At 38.3% G+C, this 27968-nt stretch overlaps 2 protein-coding genes and 1 long non-coding RNA gene across 6 annotated transcripts; 1 reads left to right on the forward strand and 2 right to left on the reverse strand.

The window, feature by feature from the left end:
* Positions 1–210: 210 nt before the first annotated feature.
* LOC131949400 (putative serine carboxypeptidase CPVL) lies at positions 211–9641 on the reverse strand. Its single transcript, XM_059311280.1, has 3 exons — positions 9579–9641; positions 4909–6278; positions 211–436 (listed from the first exon to the last, which is right to left on the reverse strand). Exons 2-3 carry the CDS (start codon positions 6264–6266, stop codon positions 361–363), a joined length of 1434 nt encoding a protein of 477 aa, XP_059167263.1. The 5' UTR covers positions 6267–6278; positions 9579–9641; the 3' UTR covers positions 211–360.
* Positions 9642–15706: 6065 nt separating this feature from the next.
* Positions 15707–20632, reverse strand: LOC131949386 (uncharacterized). Of its 3 annotated transcripts, none has more exons than XM_059311252.1 (8): positions 20438–20632; positions 19033–19314; positions 18531–18700; positions 18312–18432; positions 17010–17138; positions 16739–16932; positions 16535–16660; positions 15707–16377 (listed from the first exon to the last, which is right to left on the reverse strand). In XM_059311252.1, the coding sequence occupies exons 1-6, from the start codon at positions 20511–20513 to the stop codon at positions 16748–16750; spliced, it is 963 nt and encodes a 320-aa protein (XP_059167235.1). In that variant the 5' UTR covers positions 20514–20632; the 3' UTR covers positions 15707–16377; positions 16535–16660; positions 16739–16747. The 3 variants fall into 3 exon arrangements, with proteins under 3 accessions (XP_059167235.1, XP_059167236.1, XP_059167237.1); XM_059311253.1 differs by having other exon boundaries at positions 19009–19314; XM_059311254.1 differs by lacking the exons at positions 19033–19314; positions 20438–20632 and adding an exon at positions 18962–18985.
* Positions 19877–27845, forward strand: LOC131949390 (uncharacterized). 2 transcript variants are annotated; one of them, XR_009388156.1, is made up of 3 exons: positions 19877–20016; positions 25553–25664; positions 27464–27845. It is a non-coding gene; the product is annotated as an uncharacterized LOC131949390 (long non-coding RNA). The 2 variants fall into 2 exon arrangements; XR_009388157.1 differs by lacking the exon at positions 19877–20016 and adding an exon at positions 22004–22241.
* Positions 27846–27968: the final 123 nt, after the last annotated feature.

The raw sequence follows: 27968 nt of genomic DNA on the forward strand, positions 1-27968 counted from the left end.
TATATATATATATATATATATATATATATATATTTATATACATATATACATATATATATATATACATATATATATATATATATATATATATATATATATATATATATATATATATATATATATATATATATATATATATATATATATATATATATATATATATATATATATATATATATATATATATATATATATGTATATATACAGGTAGGGGCCGACATATTTGTTCAGGGAGGCCCTTTATTACTAGTTCCGCCAATGCTATATACAGTGCCATTCATCTTTACACAATGACCTACATCTATACAATGGCCTTCAGTTGTTACAGAATTCCCGCAGCATGTATGTGATGGCACCCAGCTACACGCTGCTGTGCCCGATGTTGTTCAATATCCAGCTGCCTGGCCGTGCACTCTTGAAGACAGACTTTGTTAGCCTGCACGGACATAAGACAATAATGTAACATCCGTCATCAGACATAAGACAATAATGTTACATCCGTCATCAGACATACGACAATAATGTTACATCCGTCATCAGACATACGACAATAATGTTACATCCGTCATCAGACATAAGACAATAATGTTACATCCGTCATCAGACAAAAGACAATAATGTTACATCCGTCATCAGACATAAGACAATAATGTTACATCCGTCATCAGTCAAAAGACAATAATGTTACATCCGATGCAACTTTTGGGTTACTCACTGAAAACGTCAGTCGTAAATTCAAAACGTCAGTCAAACATTAGACTTGCTGCAAGCAGGGACAACCAGATGACAGGACAACCAAATGACAGGAAAACAAGATGACAGGACAAGATGACAGGACAACAAGATGAGAGGGCAACAAGATGACAGGACAACAAGATGACAGGACAACCAGATGACAGGACAACCAGATGACAGGACAACCAGATGACAGGACAACCAAATGACAGGAAAACCAGACGACAGGACAACCAGAGGACAGGACAACAAGATGAGAGGGCAACAAGATGACAGGACAACAAGATGACAGGACAACCAAATGACAGGAAAACCAGATGACAGGACAACCAGAGGACAGGACAACAAGATGACAGGACAACCAGATGACAGGACAAGATGACAGGACAACCAAATGACAGGACAAGATGACAGGACAACGAGATGACAGGACAACCAGATGACAGGACAACCAGATGACAGGACAAGATGACAGGACAACCAAATGACAGGACAACCAGATGACAGGACAACCAGATGACAGGAAAACCAGATGACAGGACAACCAAATGACAGGACAACAAGATGACAGGACAACCAGATGACAGGACAAGATGACAGGACAAGATGACAGGACAACCAGATGACAGGACAACCAGATGACAGGACAACCAGATGACATGACAACCAAATGACAGGAAAAGATGACAGGACAACCAGATGACAGGACAACCAAATGACAGGAAAAGATGACAGGACAAGATGACAGGAAAACCAGATGACAGGACAACCAGATGACAGGACAACCAGATGACAGGAAAACCAGATGACAGGACAACCAGATGATAGGAAAAGATGACAGGACAACCAAATGACAGGACAACCAGATGACAGGACAACCAGATGACAGGACAACCAAATGACAGGACAAGTTGACAGGACAACCAAATGACAGGACAACCGGATGACAGGACAACCAGATGACAGGACAACCAGATGACAGGACAACCAGATGACAGGACAACCAGATGACAGGACAACCAGATGACAGGACAACCAGATGACAGAACAACCAGATGACAGGAAAAGATGACAGAAAAGATGACAGGAAAAGATGACAGGACAACCAGATGACAGGACAACCAAATGACAGGAAAAGATGACAGGAAAAGATGACAGGACGACAAGATGACAGGACAACAAGATGACAGGACAAGATGACAGGACAATCAGATAACAGGACAACAAGATGACAGGGAAACCAGATGACAGGACAAGATGACAGGACAACCAGATGACAGGACAAGATGACAGGACAACCAAATGACAGGACAAGATGAAAGGACAACCAGATGACAGGACAACCAAATGACAGGACAAGATGACAGGACAACAAGATGACAGGACAACTAGATGACAGGACAACCAGATGACAGGACAACCAGATGACAGGAAAAGATGACAGGACAACAAGATGACAGGACAACAAGATGACCAGTAATCAGATGACAGGACAACAAGATGACAGGACAACAAGATGACAGGACAACCAGATGACAGGAAAACCAGATGACAGGACAACAAGATGACAGGACAACCAGATGACAGGACAACAAGATGACAGGACAAGATGACAGGACAACCAGATGACAGGACAACCAGATGACAGGACAAGATGTCAGGACAACCAGATGACAGGACAACCAGATGACAGGACAACTAGATGACAGGACAACCAAATGACAGGAAAAGATGACAGGACAACCAGATGACAGGACAAGATGACAGGACAACAAGATGACAGGAAAACCAGATGACAGGAAAACCAGATGTCAGGACAACAAGATGACAGGACAACAACATGACAGGACAACAAGATGACAGGACAACCAGATGACAGGACAACATTATGACAGGAAAAGATGACAGGACAACAAGATGACAGGACAACCAGTTGACAGGACAACCAGATGACAGGACAACCAGATGACAGGACAACCAGATGACAGGACAACAAGATGACAGGACAAGATGACAGGACAACCAGATGACAGGACAACCAGATGACAGGACAAGATGACAGGACAACCAGATGACAGGACAACCAGATGACAGGACAACTAGATGACAGGACAACCAAATAACAGGACAACCAAATGACAGGAAAAGATGACAGGACAACAAAATGACAGGACATGATGACAGGACAACAAGATGACAGGAAAACCAGATGACAGGAAAACCAGATGTCAGGACAACAAGATGACAGGACAACAACATGACAGGACAACAAGATGACAGGACAACCAGATGACAGGACAAAATTATCACAGGAAAAGATGACAGGACAACAAGATGACAGGACAACCAGTTGACAGGACAACCAGATGACAGGAAAAGATGACAGGACAACAAGATGACAGGACAACAAGATGACCGGACAATCAGATGACAGGACAACCAGATGACAGGACAACCAAATGACAGGACAAGTTGACAGGACAACCAAATGACAGGACAACCGGATGAAAGGACAACCAGATGACAGGACAACCAGATGACAGGACAACCAGATGACAGGAAAAGATGACAGGACAACCAGATGACAGGACAACCAAATGACAGGAAAAGATGACAGGACAAGATGACAGGAAAACCAGATGACAGGACAACCAGATGACAGGACAACCAGATGACAGGAAAACCAGATGACAGGACAACCAGATGATAGGAAAAGATGACAGGACAACCAAATGACAGGACAACCAGATGACAGGACAACCAGATGACAGGACAACCAAATGACAGGACAAGTTGACAGGACAACCAAATGACAGGACAACCGGATGACAGGACAACCAGATGACAGGACAACCAGATGACAGGACAACCAGATGACAGGACAACCAGATGACAGAACAACCAGATGACAGGAAAAGATGACAGAAAAGATGACAGGAAAAGATGACAGGACAACCAGATGACAGGACAACCAAATGACAGGAAAAGATGACAGGAAAAGATGACAGGACGACAAGATGACAGGACAACAAGATGACAGGACAAGATGACAGGACAATCAGATAACAGGACAACAAGATGACAGGGAAACCAGATGACAGGACAAGATGACAGGACAACCAGATGACAGGACAAGATGACAGGACAACCAAATGACAGGACAAGATGAAAGGACAACCAGATGACAGGACAACCAAATGACAGGACAAGATGACAGGACAACAAGATGACAGGACAACTAGATGACAGGACAACTAGATGACAGGACAACCAAATGACAGGAAAAGATGACAGGACAACCAGATGACAGGACAAGATGACAGGACAACAAGATGACAGGAAAACCAGATGACAGGAAAACCAGATGTCAGGACAACAAGATGACAGGACAACAACATGACAGGACAACAAGATGACAGGACAACCAGATGACAGGACAACATTATGACAGGAAAAGATGACAGGACAACAAGATGACAGGACAACCAGTTGACAGGACAACCAGTTGACAGGACAACCAGATGACAGGACAACCAGATGACAGGACAACAAGATGACAGGACAAGATGACAGGACAACCAGATGACAGGACAACCAGATGACAGGACAAGATGACAGGACAACCAGATGACAGGACAACCAGATGACAGGACAACTAGATGACAGGACAACAAGATAACAGGACAACCAAATGACAGGAAAAGATGACAGGACAACAAAATGACAGGACATGATGACAGGACAACAAGATGACAGGAAAACCAGATGACAGGAAAACCAGATGTCAGGACAACAAGATGACAGGACAACAACATGACAGGACAACAAGATGACAGGACAACCAGATGACAGGACAACATTATCACAGGAAAAGATGACAGGACAACAAGATGACAGGACAACCAGTTGACAGGACAACCAGATGACAGGAAAAGATGACAGGACAACAAGATGACAGGACAACAAGATGACCGGACAATCAGATGACAGGACAACAAGATGACAGGACAACCAGATGACAGGACAACCAGATGAAAGGACAACCAAATGTCTAGACAAACAGATGACAGGACAACAAGATGACAGGACAAACAGATGACAGGACAACCAGATGACAGGACAACCAGATGACAGGACAGCCAAATGTCTAGACAAACAGATGACAAAACTTACGTGTCGTTTAGTTTGTTCGACGTGTTTATGCAGCCATGCCGGACGAACTGGACCATCATGTCGTATGCAGCATGCGGCACGTCATGCGGCGTCTGATGACCTGATCCTTTGACCACCACGCGACAGAAGCGGCCGGTCCTGGAGTAGAACCCCCACAGCGTGTCGTCCTGCCCCAGCCAGACCTCCCTGCGACTCGTGTTGTACTCACGCTGCCCAGCCCAGGGCGTGCTGTGGAGTGCTGCCTCCACCATGATGGAGCTCACAATGACGTCATAGTCACCTGTATAGATTAACACCTTGTAGTTGTCCATTAAAACCGCCATCTGTTTTTTGGCGCTGGATAGAAGGTCTGGGCCGAACTTGCAGTAGATGTCTGTGTTGACGACGTTGTACTTCATGTTGCCGACATGCACGCCCGCCCGCGTGTTTCTGGCGCTCATGAAGTTGGCCACAAGGCTGTAGCCCGCCGGCCGCCCCGTGACGTAATTGTCGTTACTGTCCAGCCCCCACCGGGGCACGATCTCCTTGAAGATGTAGGTCATGCTGTCGTTCTTCAGCTCCAGGCTCTGGTACTTCCTGACCACCTCGGACACCGCCCTCTGGCGCTCGGTCTTCTGGGCGTGGCTGAGGGCGCCCAGGGCGTACAGGTACTCGACGTACGACAGACTTTGGACGGGTGGGTCGTAGAACGGTCCGCCCAGGTAGATGCCGGTTAGCGGCATGTCCGTCTTCTTCGCCCGTTTTTGTTTGTGGATGAAATAAGCGAGGTGCGGCACGTACTTCCCGGCGTAAGATTGTCCCCCGATGTAAAGTTCCCTGGCTTTGTATTCAGGGAACATGACGTAGAACTGTTCCATGAACGAGAACAGGTCTTTAGCGATGCCGTCTTGTGAGACACGCAGCCCTGCCAGGCCGCTCTCGGTGAAGCTGTAGCCGGTCTCGACAGGGCTGTCGATGTACAGCATAGAGAACGGCCCCACCCACGAGTATTTCCTCGCCCTGTAGTGCGTGGTCTGCTCGCCAAATACTTCCAGTGGGCCGTGCTCCCACAGCAGGCCCACCATCGACGAGACGGTGGGCCCGCCGTTCAGCCAGACACACAGGGGGGCGCTGGCGTTGCTGGGGGAGGGGAAGAACCAGAAGAACAGATGGTTGCCCAGCATCTCGTCGGCCGTGATGTAGCCAGCATAGCTCGGCGGCACCTCGGCCAGCGGGAAGAACTTTGGCTCAACAAAACTGGCGTTAAGGGCGGACTTGATGTCGCCTCTGTCTAGATACGGCGACAGGAACACCGGCTTTTGGCAGGATATGTCAGGGGTCAAGGCCAACACAGTCAGTAGAAATAGATGCCACACCATTTTTGTTGGACCCTGTGGAGAAGAAAGTGACTTTATACAGGTCAACTGTAGAGAGATGACTTTATACATGTCAACTGTAGAGAGATGACTTTATACATGTCAACTCTGCCTCGGCTAAGCAAAAATATTTAAATAACTTTCAGCGGAAATATTTCCAAATTCTGTTGGCAAATTTGTCTCAAGTTGTTTCAACCCAAACTGTAGCAGACGTCTTGCTGTCACCAAACTGTCTGATGATTATTTGAAGTATATTTTGTGACAATTATTACTGACTGACGTGTGTATGTGTGTGTGTGGGGGGGGGGGAATGGGGAAGGATGACCGGTATTGTGTGGCCTGTAAATATTTATATTGGCGGTACAACAATAAAGTTTAATTAATTAATCGCTTAATTAAACGTGTTTGACAAGTAGAGAAGAAAAATAATTTGACAATGTTTGAAATTAATTTATCGAGCGTGGATCTCAAACACGTGAAGCGTCTCTCAGCCAACACGGGATTTTGTCTTTGTAAGATTTTTGTTTAGACCACGCTGTCTGTCTGTCTGTCTGTCCTTCTGTCTGTACAGTTTCTAACAAATCATGTAACTCACTTTTGACCCACTTCTAATGCAACGATTTTGTTCAACTTTCCAGAAACTTTGGTCTCCGGTGACAACACAAATTACTTGAATTAATGACACATTAAATTAGCTGCTAAAAGTTAAATTATAGCAATTATTTGAATTAATGACACATTAAATTAGCTGCTAAAAGTTAAATTATAGCAATTACTTGAAATAATGACACATAAAATTAGCTGCTAAAAGTTAAATTATAGCAATTACTTGAATTAATGACACATTAAATTAGCTGCTAAAAGTTAAATTATAGCAATTACTTGAATTAATGACACATAAAATTAGCTGCTAAAAGTTAAATTATAGCAATTACTTGAATTAATGACACATTAAATTAGCTGCTAAAAGTTAAATTATAGCAATTACTTGAATTAATGACACATAAAATTAGCTGCTAAAAGTTAAATTATAGCAATTACTTGAATTAATGACACATTAAATTAGCTGCTAAAAGTTAAATTATAGCAATTACTTGAATTAATGACACATTAAATTAGCTGCTAAAAGTTAAATTATAGCAATTATTTGAATTAATGACACATAAAATTAGCTGCTAAAAGTTAAATTATAGCAATTACTTGAATTAATGACACATTAAATTAGCTGCTAAAAGTTAAATTATAGCAATTACTTGAATTAATGACACATTAAATTAGCTGCTAAAAGTTAAATTATAGCAATTACTTGAATTAATGACACATTAAATTAGCTGCTAAAAGTTAAATTATAGCAATTATTTGAATTAATGACACATTAAATTAGCTGCTAAAAGTTAAATTATAGCAATTACTTGAATTAATGACACATAAAATTAGCTGCTAAAAGTTAAATTATAGCAATTACTTGAATTAATGACACATTAAATTAGCTGCTAAAAGTTAAATTATAGCAATTACTTGAATTAATGACACATTAAATTAGCTGCTAAAAGTTAAATTATAGCAATTATTTGAATTAATGACACATAAAATTAGCTGCTAAAAGTTAAATTATAGCAATTACTTGAATTAATGACACATTTAATTAGCTGCTAAAAGTTAAATTATAGCAATTATTTGAATTAATGACACATAAAATTAGCTGCTAAAAGTTAAATTATAGCAATTACTTGAATTAATGACACATTAAATTAGCTGCTAAAAGTTAAATTATAGCAATTACTTGAATTAATGACACATTAAATTAGCTGCTAAAAGTTAAATTATAGCAATTATTTGAATTAATGACACATAAAATTAGCTGCTAAAAGTTAAATTATAGCAATTACTTGAATTAATGACACATTAAATTAGCTGCTAAAAGTTAAATTATAGCAATTATTTGAATTAATGACACATTAAATTAGCTGCTAAAAGTTAAATTATAGCAATTACTTGAATTAATGACACATTAAATTAGCTGCTAAAAGTTAAATTATAGCAATTATTTGAATTAATGATACATAAAATTAGGTGCTAAAAGTTAATTTAATTCCGAAATTATTCCACTAAAAAGGGGAGATAACAAGATGAATTTTTCAAATATGATATACTTTTGAATATATTAGCTCTCAGTACGAGAGGGAGGGGTGATTCAACATTCCCACTGTCCGGTTACTTTATCTCTATTACCTAACCCAGCATATACAAGAAAACTTTACCTACCGATGAAACAAACAAGAAAACTTTACCTACCGATGAAACAAACAAGAAAACTTTACCTACCGATGAAACAAAGAAGAAAACTTTACCTACCGATGAAACAAACAAGAAAACTTTACCTGCCGATGAAACAAAGAAGAAAACTTTACCTACCGATGAAACAAACAAGAAAACTTTACCTACCGATGAAACAAACAAGAAAACTTTACCTACCGATGCAACAAACAAGAAAACTTTACTTACCGATGAAACAAACAAGAAAACTTTACCTACCGATGAAACAAGCAAGAAAACTTTACCTACCGATGAAACAAACAAGAAAACTTTACCTACCGATGAAACAAACAAGAAAACTTTACCTACCGATGAAACAAACAAGAAAACTTTACTTACCGATGAAACAAACAAGAAAACTTTACCTACCGATGAAACAAACAAGAAAACTTTACCTACCGATGAAACAAACAAGAAAACTTTACCTACCGATGAAACAAACAAGAAAACTTTACTTACCGATGAAACAAACAAGAAAACTTTACCTACCGATGAAACAAACAAGAAAACTTTACCTACCGATGAAACAAACAAGAAAACTTTACCTACCGATGAAACAAACAAGAAAACTTTACCTACCGATGAAACAAACAAGAAAACTTTACCTACCGATGCAACAAACAAGAAAACTTTACTTACCGATGAAACAAACAAGAAAACTTTACCTACCGATGAAACAAGCAAGAAAACTTTACCTACCGATGAAACAAACAAGAAAACTTTACCTACCGATGAAACAAACAAGAAAACTTTACCTACCGATGAAACAAACAAGAAAACTTTACTTACCGATGAAACAAACAAGAAAACTTTACCTACCGATGAAACAAACAAGAAAACTTTACCTACCGATGAAACAAACAAGAAAACTTTACCTACCGATGAAACAAACAAGAAAACTTTACCTACCGATGAAACAAACAAGAAAACTTTACCTACCGATGAAACAAACAAGAAAACTTTACCTACCGATGAAACAAACAAGAAAACTTTACCTACCGTTCAAGTGCGCTGCCAATCCGCGCAGCGAATGAAAACAATTTTAAAACCCGAGAATGCTCACTTCAAGATACGGACGTCCCACCTCACCCCCCCCCCCCACCCTACCCGATCAGCGTGCCGTGAGTTATGTAACCCTCGCCAAGATGAAGGAGGGCATTTGTGTGTGTGTGCTGTCTGCGTGCAGTAGAGATGAACTAGCGACCAGTCGACACGTGAGTGTATCTGCTGGATATCTTTCTCGCTGGTAGATCTAACTGTAAGCGTGCTCAAATGATAAGTCAGTGGGGGTTATGTGGGGGTTATGTGGGGGTTATGTGGGGGTTATGTGGGGGTTATGTGGGGGTTATGTGGGGGTTATGTGGGGGTTATGTGGGGGTTATGTGGGGGTTATGTGGGGGTTATGTGGGGGTTATGTGGGGGTTATGTGGGGGTTATGTGGGGGTTATGTGGGGGTTATGTGGGGGTTATGTGGGGGTTATGTGGGGGTTATGTGGGGGTTATGTTGCCTGTTCCACGGTTGTTTTAGACACACAGTCAGACAACATATACACACATATAAATGAAACTACACACACACACACTACTAACTCTCTCATACACGCATAGTTGCTTCTTTTTTCTCTGATAAATCAACAGCTGCCATCAACGGCTCGCAACTACCATCGACAACGGCTCCCATCGGGATGGCATGAGGGTAGAGAGAGGGTAGAGAGAGAGGGAAGGGTTGAGGGGGTGGGGGGGATAGAGTGTTTCGGTTGGTCTGGTTAGTACTAGCGGGTGTTTATGGTTAGTGTTAGGGTTAGGGTTAGGGTAAGGGTTAGGGTTAGGGTTAGGGTTAGTGTTAGGGTAAGGGCTAGCGTTAGGGCTGATTGTTGTAGTTACACATTAGTGTTGAATAGCTTTCTTGTTGACTTAGCTCACACGTTTGTCTGATTGGTCCTCTTGTAATTGTAAAGAAAAAAATATTTTAAAAATTAAAATAAAAAACACTATAAATAAAAATAGATATCACAAAATTGCTTTCTTTAATCAATGCTAATGTCGCAATAATTTCTGAGAGGTTTCTAATCAAATAAAGCAAGTTATATATGTTGTTTTTATTTTGCAGTGCTTTGATTTTAATGTTTTAAATTTGTCTTTTTTTATGTGGCTAAATTTTAGTAATTTGATGTTAATGAAAAAAAAAATTGGATCCATAGCTCTCAAAACGACGGTCACATGAAACCAGCCGTACGGGACAAACACTTCACAATCATAAACAAACGGATCCAGCTCGCGCTTGATTTCAATTCGGTTATCTCCCTTTCTATTATCGAAATTAGTAATCTTTTTCATTACTAATTTAATAAATTTGAGTTTTAATATTTCCCACAAATCCAGAAACAAGAAAACAGACATTTAGGACACACACAAAATCTCGTAATAATAAAAATCATAGCAAACAAGGTAATTAAATTGTTGATTACTACGAAAGATAAATAAATGTAAAAAAGACAACTCCTCATTGAAACGAGCTACATGAATTTTGAGTTATTTCCCCTAGTTAAGCTCTGGATCAAAAGCCCAAAATCTCTTGGTGTACTCCGTGTACACTACAGACCAAGAAAGGGCAGACACTTGTCTTTTAGAGATCCAAAGCTAATATTGGTAGTCTTGCTTTTAATAAAAAAACATTAGTCGCTAAAATATGTTAAACAATCGATGAGAGACCAATTCTTTTACTAAAGAAAGCAACTTTTAAAATTTATTTTCTGATTGAAGCTTATTATAAAGTTGTATATTATTTTGGCACTCTTAAGAGCTCACTTTGTGTTAAACAGCTGTGTCTCTGGGTTTTTTTTTCTTCTTTCATCATGTTTTTTTTTCTCGTATACGAAGTATAAAGAAAGTATTGTAATCGTGCAAAAAAAAACAAACAACAAAAACCCCGATATTTTCGCAAAACTCGACGTTTTACACCCCTCTGAGTCGAAAAGCATAGTTTTGCAATCTTGTCCGTATGTCTGCGTGTGTATGTGTGTATGTGTGTGTGTATGTGTGTCTGTGAATACGATGACTTGAGCACTGCTACAGCTAGGTAGATGAAATTTCATAAATAAGTATTATATACAATTTTTAGATCCGTATCAACTTTCCAGCTATTTCCGATAACCGGAAGTGAAACTTTTTCTAGTTCTAATTTTTCAAAAGCCAATAACAGTAGTACTATTTCAGATAGATAAATGAAATTTCACATGTAAGTACAAAATCTGTCTGTCTGCTTGCGTACCTGCCTGCCTGCCTGCCTGCCTGCCTGCCTGCCTGCCTGCCTGCCTGTCTGTCTGTCTGTCTGTCTGTCTGTCTGTCTGTCTGTCTGTCTGTCTGTCTGTCTGTCTGTCTGTCTGTCTGTCTGTCTGTCTGTCTGTCTGTCTGTCTGTCTGTCTGTCTGTCTGTCTGTCTGTCTGTCTGTCTGTCTGTCTGTCTGTCTGTCTGTCTGTCTGTCTGTCTGTCTGTCTGTCTGTCTGTCTGTCTGTCTGTCTGTCTGTCTGTCTGTCTGTCTGTCTGTCTGTCTGTCTGTCTGTCTGTCTGTCTGTCTGTCTGTCTGTCTGTCTGTCTGTCTGTCTGTCTGTCTGTCTGTCTTTGGTGTTTTTGTGTGATGCGGCAAATCCTGTAACTCAATTTTGAATGCAGTGATTCCTTTCTAACAAAAAACCTTCGTCACAACAAGCTTTTAAATGCATTGGAAATAAAAGAAAAATAACAAACTTCCTTTCTTTATCAATAGGTTTGGTCGCTCAGGAGGTATCGCTAACATATTTTAACGACACAGAGGCCGATAGAGAGAGTGGTGTTTGTGTGAGACCTGGACACAGAGGCTGAAAGAGTGAATTATATTTATTGGTTAATCAAGCCTGATCTGATCTGACTGCTGGGATATTTGTGGGGACTACTAGACATATCGGGCCATTTTATCGATTGCTTTGTTCTTCACAAGCCAATATGGTCGAGATGAAAGAACGCCTCCCCTGTCCTGTACATCCAGGGATTGATTCCTGCTCACGTCCAATGTTGGAATAAAACCAACAATTTATTCACGTCCAATGTTGGAATAAAACCATCAATTTATCCACATCCAATGTTGGAATAAAACCCTCAATTTATCCACGTCCAATGTTGGAATAAAACCATCAATTTATCCACGTCAAATGTTGGAATAAAACCAACAATTTATCCACGTCAAATGTTGGAATAAAACCATCAATTTATCCATATCTAATGTTGGAATAAAACCATCAATTTATCCACGTCTAATGTTGGAATAAAACCCTCAATTTATCCAAGTCTAATGTTGGAATAAAACCCTCGATTAATCCACGTCTAATGTTGGAATAAAACCCTCAATTTATCCACGTCTAATGTTGGAATAAAACCCTCAATTTATCCACGTCTAATGTTGGAATAAAACCCTCAATTTATCCACGTCTAATGTTGGAATAAAACCCTAAATTTATCCAAGTCTAATGTTGGAATAAAACCCTCGATTAATCCACGTCTAATGTTGGAATAAAACCCTCAATTTATCCACGTCTAATGTTGGAATAAAACCCTCAATTTATCCACGTCTAATGTTGGAATAAAACCCTCAATTTATCCACGTCTAATGTTGGAATAAAACCCTCAATTTATCCACGTCTAATGTTGGAATAAAACCCTCAATTTATCCACGTCTAATGTTGGAATAAAACCCTCAATTTATCCACGTCTAATGTTGGAATAAAACCCTCAATTTATTCACGTCTAATGTTGGAATAAAACCATCAATTTATCCATATCTAATGTTGGAATAAAACCATCAATTTATCCACATCCAATGTTGGAATAAAACCCTCAATTTATCCACGACTAATGTTGGAATAAAACCCTCAATTTATCCACGTCTAATGTTGGAATAAAACCCTCAATTTATCCGCGTCTAATGTTGGAATAAAACCCTCAATTTATCCACGTCTAATGTTGGAATAAAACCCTCAATTTATCCACGTCTAATGTTGGAATAAAACCCTCAATTTATCCACGTCTAATGTTGGAATAAAACCCTCAATTTATCCAACAAACTGAGTACATGGCTCATAGAAATTTAAATCTTATTAAAATTGTAATTCAAAAGACATTTTACAGTTTAATTGTTGGAAATTTTTTTTGTTTAAGGATATTATCTTGTGACTTGAGACAACTTGATTTCATTACTCTCTTGATCTCAATTTATTTGATTTACAATTGTTTTTTTAGGCAGAGTCTAACCACAATACTAATAACTCAACAAAATAAATTAAGTAAAAAACATCCACAATTATCATTATCACCGTCAATAAGCATGATTTATTAAAACAATAATTTAACCTATATAAACAGTTTACTAAACACAGATTATTATTTGAAGAGAAACTGTAAGTTGTTGCTTGTGATCACTATAATGGGAAAACTCAAAGTTTGGCTGTTTGAGTGGGAGAAGAGTTTCTGATACACTTTAACCTTTCGACCTTCGTCACGACAGAGGTCAACCTAGATCAGTGTACTTTTGGCCGTCTAGATCAGTGTACTTTTGGCCGTCTAGATCAGTGTACTTTTGGCCCGTCTAGATCAGTGTACTTTTGGCCCGTCTAGATCAGTGTAATTTTGGCCCGTCTAGATCAGTGTACTTTTGGCCCGTCTAGATCAGTGTACTTTTGGCCCGTCTAGATCAGTGTACTTTTGGCCCGTCTAGATCAGTGTACTTTTGGCCCGTCTAGATCAGTGTACTTTTGGCCCGTCTAGATCAGTGTAATTTTGGCCCGTCTAGATCAGTGTAATTTTGGCCCGTCTAGATCAGTGTAATTTTGGCCCGTCTAGATCAGTGTACTTTTGGCCCGTCTAGATCAGTGTACTTTTGGCCCACCTAGATCAGTGTACTTTTGGCCCGTCTAGATCAGTGTACTTTTGGCCGTTTAGTTCAATGTACTTTTTTCCGCCACAAAAAAAAAAGGAAATCATAGTCAGATCTTGGCTGGTTGTAAGTTTACGCCACTATGCTACTTAAACTAGGCTAATTGAATCTTCTTCTTCTTCTTCGTTTTTAATTTTTAGTGTTGGGAGGGATCGAGCCTTATCTGCCAGTGGGTTTGAACTCGAGACTTTTTTTTCGAATTTATCAACCATGAGCTTTACCGATTCGACCATGCTTCCATCACAATAATATATTGAATAATTATTGAATAATAATAACTAATTAAGTGAAATTATTTTTATTATTGTTTTATTTCTGTTGTTGTAGTTATTTGTTATTACTGGATTCAACACAACGTACAAGTAAAAACATAGGATTTAAAAACCCAATCAGTTAATTGAGATCTCTAATACATCTTGTTCGAGACCGAATCTAACTCAAGAAACCAATATTTAACCAATCAATATTTAGCTGGCAGTTAATTTGTCTGTTGCCATAATACCTCATTTCTGATGGTTTTAGGCCAATGAATTCGCAGGATCATTCTGAGGCATGAGTTTATAAATGATTGTATTTTCTTCTTATTTGTGGTAGTTATTCTCTATGTCTCAGCTCCATAGAGTAAAACAGGTTTTACTAGTGTGTTGAAGATCCGGATTTTTATTCCAAGGGTTAAATCTCCAGAACCCCAAAAATTTTTTAGTTGGTTGAAGATTGCTCTTGCCTTGCCTGTCCTTATTTTTATGTCTGCTTCTGTCCCACCCTGCTTATCAACAATACTCCCAAGGTAGGTGAATCTATCCACTTCTTCTAGGGCTTCTTCTGCCAATGTTACAGGGGTGCTGCATGATGCATTGACATTGAGAACTTTAATTTTCAATCTGTGGATGTTCAGGCCCAGTCATGTAAAAAAATTAGCAACAATGTTGCTTTTGTCCTGCATTTGCTATTGTGTGTGAGAAAGAAGGGCCAGGTCGTCAGCAAAGTTCAGGTCATCCAGCTGGCTCCACAGTGTCCACTATATACCGTTTCACGTTTTCTCTGTTGACATCTTTATAATCCAGTCTAGGGCCAGCAGGAACAGGAATGGTGAAAGTAGGCAACCCTGCCTTACTCCAGTCCGTACTGGGAAGGCCTCCGAAGTCTGTTGGCCATGCACTACTCTACATTTGAGACCTTCATATGAAGATATAATAATGTTGACTATTTTCTGTGGCACCCAATGGTGTATGAACTAAATAAAAGATTATAAAAAAGTGAACTTGACATTGACATCAACAATTTTGTTCATCTCCAAACAACCAAACCATATTTCAATCCATGGTCACGATTATATTGGAACAAAGTAAGCATTGTCACTACTGGCGTATGGTCTATCATCAATATTTGTGGTATGACACAGATTTGTGTAGTGATTTGTGGTACAGCAAGCTTGTGCGTCACGTCTGTCATCCAACATCAGACACCGTGATACAGCATCTGATGATTCTATTGTACGATCTGCAGCGCTATGTTGAGGAGAGGAAACTCCAGCATTAACGTAATCGTCGTGTGTATCATCTATTGTGCTGTAGACGTTCTCATCCAGTCTCGTCTCTAGCTTGCTGTGGTCACCTGTGTCCAGCTGGTCAGTGGGTGACTGGTCCAGCTGGTCAGTGGGTGACTGGTCCAGCTGGTCAGTGGGTGACTGGTCCAGCTGGTCAGTGGGTGGCTGGCCCAGGCTCTGTGTGTCTGGTACACAATCACGTGACATCAGATAGCCATCACCATCCACAGCAAACCTCTGGATCACGTGACATTGCTGGAGCAGGACTTCAGGTTTCACAATGCCGGCTAGACGCGGGTGGACAAATATTTTATTTAAACATGTAGCTCGTTAAATTTATGTTAGGGCATAAACTCAAGTTCTTAAGGTGAGAAACATAATGATAAGAGTGACAGTAACAGAGCTTGTAACGTTAGTTTTGTCTGATTCATAATGGGCCATTACCTTTGTCATCAGATGTTTCTCTTTTTCTCCACACCATGACAGAAAGCACGAGAATAATCAACAACAAAACCAGGACGATGGGGCAGACGATGGCAGCAATAGTCATCGATCCAAGCTTGCTCCCTTCTGTAAGGTTTTGTATTTGAAATTATTCTAAGTGTCTAAGTACATTTATTATGGCAATCTAAACTCTAGTTTTATTACCTGGTTTGATCAGCTTGAAGTACATGCTGGAGAACCTTCCCACGTGTACTCAATGGTCAAGTTGACCTCCCCGAGCTGGTGATCTGGTCCAGAAAATATGGTCAGGTTTACAATCGTCTGCCTCATGTCTCGGGATACGACGGTCACGTGGTGATCTAGTCGTCTGCTCTCCACACTGGAGTTGTCGGCTGAAACTTCGGGTTGAAAGAAATGTTTTGCTTCCAACATCACATGTTAAATACTGAGCAATATTTAAGAGACACCAACAAACCTTGGCGTAGCTCCGACCCCAGGGGATGTCTGGGCCAGTATAGGACACACAGGCTGGTGGAGAAGTTTTGATTGACAGGAACCTGGTAGACTGGTCTAGACGTCTGACCACTGCAGAGCTCTGGAGGACCTAAAGTGGTGGCCAACAGGAAAATTTTATTCTAACTATTTTAAATGTAAATTACAGTTTACACACGATTCCTTTTTAATTAAAACGAGCCGACCCGCGGCGTATCATATGTCGCTATTTAGTTGTTTTATTTTCTACTTTTCAGTAATTCATAATTTGTGAATTCGACAGTACCAACGCTGCCACTGAAAATATTCGCTTTAAAACACTATCAGTAGCTTGTTAAGGACGATAATCCCCCCTCCATTCCCCAACCCCTACCCCCCCCCCCCCCCCGTGAAAGTAAACTCCTCTTAGTTACCTCCCCTAAGTTTAAAATCGTTTCAAACTAAATTATCTTCCCCTAATAGCCGTCACTAAACCCAGCTCTACGATTGTAAACATTTAGCGTGAACCACTGCTCACCAGACCATGTAGGGGTGGGGTGGTAGGGAGCGCGCTTACAGTTTGGTGTTTTCTATCGTCTCCAAAAAGAGAATTATATATATAGATGTTTGAAATTTGGTGGATGAGATTTATGATTTTCTAATTTCCTAATGACCTTTCATGATTAATTATAAGCTCTAATTTATGTAAATAACCGTACTAAAATATTTCAAACCAAAAACTTTTCGAATATCAAAGTTCTGGAAGTTCAGTGATGTTATCTACATGGTACGTCGAGTGTGGTAGGGAGAGGGTAGGTTGCTGGGTGGGGAGAGGGTAGGTTGCAATGTTTCTTCCAGGCATCTCTGGAAGATAGTCTACAGCCACCCCAACGAAATGGAGTTTATATAGAAAATATATACGTTTAATATATTTTAGTCCCCCCCCCCCGTAAATTTCAAGTCCCCTCTCCCACCCACAGGAGAAAAACGTCTGGAAGAAACACTGATTGGTTGATGGGTGGAGAGGGGTAAGGTTAATGGGAGAGGGTAGGTTGATGGATATGGGGGAGGTTTGATTGACTCCAAAACTAGATGCCGAGTTGAAAATAACAAAACAGACACACACGGTTTTAAAAAAATGTCAAGTTCTTTTATTCTTATCTCAGATCCGCAAATGTAAGGATAAAAATGTCATTGTATTATCATCACAACACAGAACTCCTCACAAAGTTCTAGTGACTTTCTATACCAACACAACTCATCACAAAGTTCTAGTGACTTTCTATACCGACTCATCAGAACTCACATTTGATCCACAGGTCCGTGTGCTTGCTATCTTTAGAGAAATTGTTTTCAGCCTCACAGACGTACCTGCCGGCCCTGTAACATTGTGCAGGGGTCTGGTATTCCAACTGTCTGGTTGTACTCTGGGATTAAGTTAAAATTAAGGTTAGTCTCATTTGTTCTAAGAATGATTTGGTGCTACAGAATGTACATCTTTAAAGCACATAGAACAGCAAACTACCTGATATACTAAAGTTTTCTCTTTTTCTGTAACAAAATAAAGTCTTGCAGTTGGTGCGGGATTTCCCGATGTTTTACACACGATGACAACTATCACATCCTCTGGTACTTCATTGACGTCATTTGTTTTTACGTTGTTCAGAATGTTTAGTGACGCGACTTTTGTAAAATCTAAAGACATACAGACATACATCTTGATTGACGTTAGTTTATACTTACATAAATTTGAATACTATACGAAAATTATCAGTAATCACAATCATGCGTTATTTAAATGGTTTTATTTACAAGATATAAACATTCGTCTTAAAAGATTTTAAAATTATTTATTTGTCATTGATGCTCAAGTAAAAATAATGAATTCCTTTTTATTACACAATATATAAACCAATAAAGATTTTGATATTTTTAAATAATTCTACTCCAACGTACAAGTGATGTGAAATGTAATGTTACTGTATAATTCTACTCCAACGTACAAGTGATGTGAAATGTAAAGTTACTCTGTACAGTTGTATGTGTGTCCAGTAACGTTGCGGCACACGTACAATGTTGTTCATCCATCTTCCTATCAGCTCTAAACTCAACTCGTATAGCCGTACCACGTCCAATTTGTGTAGAGTTGATGATGCTATGAGGACAATCAAGAGTTATCTTCCCTTTGTTGAGTGCTGTCCAGTTAGACGAGGTGCACACAATGTTTATAGGATCGCCTTCACTGGCCACAACGTTTGTGTTGTTGGACCCATTCGTTTCTAGAACTATCGGCTCGCTGGACATGGCCACTGTGACAAAGAAAATAACAACACATAGCATTATAAATGTTCACTGATACTTTACACAACGTTCAAAGTCAAATACACAACGGTTACATGTTTCTCTATGGCAAACTGTTTCTCTATGGCAAACTGTTTCTCTATGGTAAACTGTTTCTCTTTGGCAAACTGTTTCTTAATGCTAAACTGGATGCCAGATATTATTTTGTTTCATTAAACATTTCACTAATCAACTTGTTTTCACTGCAGTCTAGAATCATTTCTAAGTGTGTTTTTTTTTATATATATATTTTATTTTACGAAGACCTTACGTAGAAACGGCTATTATGGTTATAATTGTTTTTTAGTTTTTAGTTGTGCGAATATTAACAGTAGCCGTTCTTATCATTACTTATTGCATATGACATCATATCTACTACCAAGTTTATGTCTTCGTAAATGTGCAGTTGAGTGTGTCTTTCGTTAAGTGATGTCACGAGTAGTCACAGATAGACGGGTACACAGCTAATGTAGCACACTGAGTGTGTTGTTGGTGTGTTACTGTGTTACGGTGTTATTAATAGCTGCAATTAATTACCAGAAACACTGCCGCACTCAATAAGCTGACAAATATGTAGTCATAGTACAAACTAACGAAACACAACACAATCGCCGAAAAACCAACAGATATTTTAACAGATAAGATCCGATCCAAGCGAACAAAACATTAAGGTACTTCTTTCTTTGTATAAAAATACTGACAAATAAATAAATCTTGTGTATATATATATATATATATATATATATATATATATATATATATATATATATATATATATATATATATATATACATATATATATATAGGCTATATATGTGTGTATGTGTATATAAAACATATTTTCGTGTTATGCAATACTTTAGACCAAACATTTGAACACGTTGTATATGGCAGTGTTTCAAATACTGATGTATAAAAACATGCCGTTGTATGTTAAATGAGATGATTGATTTAGTTAACACGAATGTTGATAGAAAATCATAACAGTAATTGCTTTTAAATTCAGTCACGCTTAATGCAGAACTGAAACTTTAATAGATCTAGAATAAATACATTATAATTGTACACATCAATGCGGAAATTGATACCTACCAATGGCTTGAAATAGTAAAAGAAACATCGTAAGAAAATACCCCTGGTATTCATTACCCCCCGATATTCCGTACATTTTCTGACAGCAGAAGATATTTTCTAAAGTTTACACCACACAATGTGTGGAGAGAAATAAAATCAACACGCCCACAAGACTATTGGCTCATTAGCTTGACTAAGCTGATCTTTAGTCTAAAAACTGATCCCAATGGCGAGTATTTTAAGTGTGTTGCACACAGATTTATCCATGTTTCCCATTGGGTAAATCGTTATTTCCTATCAAAATATTTGAACGAAAATGCCATGAAATCATAAAGAAAACGACGTTGTTCTACCAGTTAACGACTCCCTACACGTAAATCAAACTGGACAATCAGATTTTGATGCAGTGAAGCTAAGGGTATTAGTCGCTCTTGTTGTCAAGGGGTCGTCCATAAATGACGTCACACTCATTGGGAGGAGGGGGGTCCGTAATTTTGTGACGGTGTGTGATGAGGGGGAGTGGGGGGAGGGTTCAGATGGTGTAATTTCACACTTTTGCATTATAAAAAAGCAAGGTTAGAAAACGAATTTTAGCTGTTATTTCGTTTTAGAAAACTGTTTTAATAAATTGTAATGAGAATTGATTAAAATACTCTATGTTGACAGAGTTCAGACAAGATTTTGGAAACATATCAATGTTTTAAGAAACATTCAACTACAATTTTAAGGGGAAGGGGTTGTAGGCTGAGGCGTGACGTCATTGGGGGGGGGCTCTGACTTTTTGTGACGATGTGTGATGGAGGGGAGGGGGGAGGTAAAAATCATCCAAAAAGCGTGACGTCCTTTATGAATGACCCCCAATAAGATCACGTGACATAAACATGATTGACGTCTAATTAGACCTGATTGATGTAATGAGAAAGTGACGGCTGTTTTAGTTTATCGGTTGGTCACTGTGATGGTTTGGGGGGGGGGGGGGGGAATTAGATACACTCTCACAAATAAAACTAGGCTACAAAAATAGTTTATAGCAAAATATTACATTCTGAATACTTAATAAAAATGAAACTCTAATTAAATATTAATCTTGAATTACCACGTAATGCAACTTTGAGCTTATACTCTTGAACTTTGATCTTTCAAGCTGTGAAAAAAAAACACTTGACAGATATAAGTGGCGAAACGAAACAAAGGAATGAAGTTAAAATTAGACTGAAATACAGGAAGGTATATCTTTTGGGTCGCCATGTCAGATTGGAGTTATTTGACTCGGGAAAATACTTTTGTAATATCATCCCGGGTAGGCCTCTATGTGTATGACTTCACATTGTAACGCGTCAAGCAATATTTGCGTCGTGTTTTCACGCATTGCTATACAATCTGAGCTCGAGAAAAAATGTGAGAGTTTGTCCTGTCAATTAGCAATGTCCTCATCATCCGGGGACTAAGATGCTGCTGTCACATGAAAAACACGGTGACGTCAATACAACTGTCAGCACACCACCCCCACCATATCTCTCTCTCCCCAACGCCTCAATGAACGATGATAATTCATTTCATACTTGGAGTTTGTAGTGTCTAGATTTTGTATAGACAACTTTAGCATTCAGTAGGAGTTAAAACGAGAGTTTTGTGTCTAGATCACTGAACGTTACAGTTTTAAAAAATGTGTTTAACATTTCCGGCATGAAGCAACTTTATGACAAATCAAAGACATAAATTATGGTTGTCAGCTGCTGACAGCACTTGTATTCTGTGACCTCATCTGTATACGAGGATTCGTGTCTGTTAATTTCTTTGATTTTATCAGTATTTTTATAAGGTAAATCAAAAGAATTCTATAGAAAGGAGGAAGCGATTGAATATTTTTCTACTGTTTCTTCTAATCATCGTGTGACGAGCATGACTCGGTGAAAAATGTTTTTTTAGCGTTACGATTGGATGTAGACATACTCTAATATTTGTGACAGCACATATTGTTGTACCATAACGATTGGATGTAGACATACTCTAATATTTGTGACAGCACATATTGTTGTACCATAACGATTGGATGTAGACATACTCTAATATTTGTGACAGCACATATTGTTGTACCATAACGATTGGATGTAGACATACTCTAATATTTGTGACAGCACATATTGTTGTACCATAACGATTGGATGTAGACATACTCTAATATTTGTGACAGCACATATTGTTGTACCATAACGATTGGATGTAGACATACTCTAATATTTGTGACAGCACATATTGTTGTACCATAACGATTGGATGTAGACATACTCTAATATTTGTGACAGCACATATTGTTGTACCATAACGATTGGATGTAGACATACTCTAATATTTGTGACAGCACATATTGTTGTACCATAACGATTGGATGTAGACATACTCTAATATTTGTGACAGCACATATTGTTGTACCATAACGATTGGATGTAAACATATTCTCATATTTGTGACAGCACATATTGTTGTACCATAACGATTGGATGTAGACATACTCTAATATTTGTGACAGCACATATTGTTGTACCATAACGATTGGATGTAGACATACTCTAATATTTGTGACAGCACATATTGTTGTACCATAACGATTGGATGTAGACATACTCTAATATTTGTGACAGCACATATTGTTGTACCATAACGATTGGATGTAGACATACTCTAATATTTGTGACAGCACATATTGTTGTACCATAACGATTGGATGTAGACATACTCTAATATTTGTGACAGCACATATTGTTGTACCATAACGATTGGATGTAGACATACTCTAATATTTGTGACAGCACATATTGTTGTACCATAACGATTGGATGTAGACATACTCTAATATTTGTGACAGCACATATTGTTGTACCATAACGATTGGATGTAGACATACTCTAATATTTGTGACAGCACATATTGTTGTACCATAACGATTGGATGTAGACATACTCTAATATTTGTGACAGCACATATTGTTGTACCATAACGATTGGATGTAGACATACTCTAATATTTGTGACAGCACATATTGTTGTACCATAACGATTGGATGTAGACATACTCTAATATTTGTGACAGCACATATTGTTGTACCATAACGATTGGATGTAGACATCAGGGGCAGAACTACAGTGACGCCAGACCCCGCGGGGGGGGGGGGGGTACATACCGTTTAGGGGGCCCACAGCCGACTATAATTTATATTTTTAAAAAAATTGAATTTAATTTTCGTGCATTTTTGTCTTGATATTTGGATTGTAAAAAAACAATTGCCAGTACTTTTCCATCACGTTATTTGATGAAATTTTCCAATAATTTTAATTGGTTATTTCGAACTTCGGCGATTTCCCAACCAATGGTCTTATGACTTTGAGAGTGACCTCCCCTGATTCTGAGGTCAGATATATACCCGAACCACGGTCTCTCGAGGAAGTTTTTTTACCAGACATCCCGGGAGAGAGTACCGTGCGTGATGCCTTATTGTATTCTATTGTTTAAAGCAGCATTTTCCCCCTATCAGTTGTGATTTTAGTATCATTCTGTGCTTTAAGTTAATTTTCTATAAGCTGTGTAGAATTCCTAGTGCCATATCTGTGATATTTGAAACCTAGTGAGTTTTCATCAAATCGTAAGTTGGGTTTTGGTTTATTTTGTATATTTATACTCCTTTGTATAAAACTAGAGTCACATTGTATACTTGTACACATTTAAAAAAAGTTATTAATGGATTAAAGTTGTTATTAGTCACAGAGTTTATCGTGTCTTTCCCCTAGAACTTATTTACGAGTCCACGTTGAGTTTTTGTGTCTGATACTCTTTAATTGTTGTCATCTGTTATTAACCCTTCCAAAAGAACCCGGTACGTTCGCTAGCTCTGCGACTGTTAGAGTACCGCTCGTAATACATGTAACTGTTCGACCGATCCTCCAAAGTGTACTGTGGCGGATGGGGCAGGGTAGGGGGACCAAGTCGTCAAATAATTTACATATTTAAAAATGTTTTTTATTATTGTATTGTTTAACCATCGGCAAGGCCGAGTTCTATTCCCCTACAATCAAACACATTATGTGGCCGGCGAAATTCTACTTTAAAAAACTGAAGTCCATAGCTCGAGAAGCCGCTAAATATAATGTAGTGGGCGTTCGTGATGTGCGGTTCTTTTTTGCAGCATTGATTAGGGGCCCGAAATCCATTGTACAATTTCAATGTTAATGTGTGCTTGTGATATTGGTAGAACTTCTATCCTGTGCTATCCTGTATATATATCCTGTATAATATGATACTAGAAACTTCGGTTTTGTATACGTTTACTTGTTTTTTATTTTACAAGAAATGTAAACTTTTAAGGCCTATACTTGGAATTATCTCTCCTGAGTAAGTTTTATAATGGGCGAAGCTGACGTACATAGGCGCTTTGATGTCTCTTTTAAGTTTTTTTCCCGAGTCGACCCCAACCCACCCCTCTTTCTTAGACTTGCAAGTATCTAATAGATAAATATATCGTTTATGAACTACTTCTAAACCGTACATTTACAACTTCAGCACATTTTGTCAGACACTAGACAGCACTAGTCAGCAGATATTAATTTACTTGCATAGTATTAGGCGCATCTAATTCACAAAACAGGGAAGGAAAGATTATTTTTGATATAATTAATTAGAAATTAATTAAAGCTTTTAGAATAAATTGAACATCGTGTACCAGATGTAAAAAAACCTCGAGTAAATAAAACATTTTAGAGCGACTTTCTTTTCCAAATATATATATATATATATATATATATATATATATATATATATATATATATATATATATATATATATATATATATATATATATAATAAATTCTGGGGGGGGGGGGGGGGCGGGGTGGGGCTTTTTTCTAGTTACGCCACTGTACTATTTGTGACAGAAAATGTTAATGTTATACTATGATAGGATGTAGACTTATTCTACTATTTTATACGAAAAACAAAAGTCACATTGTAATATGTCATTGTTCTAAATTTAAAAAGTCATATTTTAGAAATATTTCACATTTTTAGATTTTTATTTTGTTTGATTTCTAATTTACTTCCCTCAGCTCGGCGGCTGTAGTTCTATCCCTTTGTCTTCATCAGCTACAGATGGAAACACGTGACACAACAGACGACTGACGCACAAGTATGGCAGACGACAAACGTATCTGGTCCATCGTGTGCTGGATGTTCTCAACCCAGCTGATGTGCCCGGGTGAGTCAAACTTTTATTAAAGCAAGTTTAAAGGTTGTAGCTGCTGAGATACAGCTGCAGAACAATGATCTGTACCTAAAAAAGGTTCAAACTCATTGAGTTAGGACGGAAATAAAATGTGTTGTTTTTGTCTTGGTTAAACAACGTCAGTTTGTCTTGCCATGTTTGATTTAGTGTTACAGTTTGCATCATCGGGTTGTTAGGATTGCTACAAATTTACAGTAGTCAATACCAGTGGCGAAACTAACCCCCCCCCCCCACATATTTATATATATATATATATATATATATATATATATATATATATATATATATATATATATATATATATATATAAATATATATATATATATATATATATATATATATATATATATATATATATATATATATATATATAATTTACTTTATTTTTTTTCCAGCTGTTACACTAATAAATCAGAGGTTTTTCAACACGCAAGCTGGCCCCATTCAGTTATCGTAGTGAGAAGCACGCTGTTTCCGATTTCTATAAAAATGCATTTGAATTTATAAAGTACTAATATTCCACACTATTATACACACATTGCTGTTCACTTGGTGCGCAATTACCTTTTTTACGAGGTTCTATTCTATTTCTAAAAAGTTCAAGTAATTAAAAATAGATTAAAAAGCATGTCTATATCTCGAGTTTTTATTCCCCGAAGTGTAATATAAGAATATTCTAGAAAGTATAGGTTGAGTATAGGTTGAGATCACTCCCGCTTTATTTAACTGTATTATTAATTATGAAAGAATTAATTCAATTTATGGCTCCGTTATCAATTTTGTGTGCTTTACTTAAATAAACATTTAAGAGAAGAAATTGTTTTTAATGTGCTTAATACAAACGTATCATGGTAAAAATAACAATCACAACGATAACATCGGCAGATAAAAAATATAATTTTTTAAAGCGTAAGTTGTCTTAAAACTGGGTAATTTAGTTTTAAAAATGATCAAAATGGAGCCAACACTTTACGTGAAGACATTCCTCCAGAATATTTTTATTTTAATACAAAACTCTCGAAATATGCCGCTCTGAATATTTAAATGAATTTTATTGACCCCAATTTGTTTCCTCCCGTCCTCCCGTCCGTCCGTCCGTCCGTCCGTCCGTCCGTCCGTCCGTCCGTCCGTCCGTCCGTCCGTCCGTCCGTCCGTCCGTCCGTCCGTCCGTCCGTCCGTCCGTCCGTCCGTCCGTCTGTCCGTCTGTCCGTCTGTCCGTCTGTCTGTCTGTCTGTCTGTCTGTCTGTCTGTCTGTCTGTCTGTCATATAGGACACTCAATACTTTAACTCTATTTAACTTATTAACTTCAGCTGAACTCCTACTCAATTTCAACCTCCAAACTCGAATGTCTGATACACGCTGGACTTACCATCTGACCTTGACCTCTTGACCTTGACCTCTCACTTCTCATTGGTTCCTACCTATAGCTACTTACTCCTAACTAATTTCATTTGCTTGACCAATGGGTATTTAACCTGCACTATTTTATGTCGCTAGTTTGCTAACCGATCTAAATATATCTATTTATGTGAGCAATGTTTCACTATTCCATCTATAATTTCGTCTTTATTCCCTGTGTTTATTCCCTTTTTTTTAATTCCACATGAGATATGGGGCCCTAAGCTACATGAGAAATGACGCCATGTTAAGGGGAAGAAATTATTTATCAGTGCCAAATATGATATATGTGTTCAATTAACCATTGTGTCTGTATCATTAAAGTATCAGTGAACATTTAAAATGCTATGTGTTGTTATTTTCTTTGTGACAGTGGCCATGTCCAGCGAGCCGATAGTTCTAGAAACGAACGGGTCCAACAACACAAACGTTGTGGCCAGTGAAGGCGATCCTATAAACATTGTGTGCACCTCGTCTAACTGGACAGCACTCAACAAAGGGAAGATAACTCTTGATTGTCCTCATAGCATCATCAACTCTACACAAATTGGACGTGGTGCGGCTATACGAGTTGAGTTTAGAGCTGATAGGAAGATGGATGGACAACATTGTACGTGTGCCGCAACGTTGCTGGACACACAGACAACTGTACAGAGTAACTTTACATTTCATATCACTTGTACGTTGGAGTAGAATTATTTTAAAATATCAAAATCTTTATTGGTTTATATATGGTGTAATAAAACGTAATTCATTATTTTTACTTGAGCATCAATGACAAATAAATAATTTTAAAATCTTTTTTAGACGAATGTTAATATCTTGTAAATATAAATAAAACAATTAAAATAACACATGATTGTGATTACTGGTAATTT

Source organism: Physella acuta, unplaced genomic scaffold, assembly GCF_028476545.2.
Source record: "Physella acuta isolate Inbredline_101_S28 unplaced genomic scaffold, ASM2847654v3 ptg000693l, whole genome shotgun sequence".
In the NCBI taxonomy this organism is placed as follows: domain Eukaryota; kingdom Metazoa; phylum Mollusca; class Gastropoda; family Physidae; genus Physella; species Physella acuta.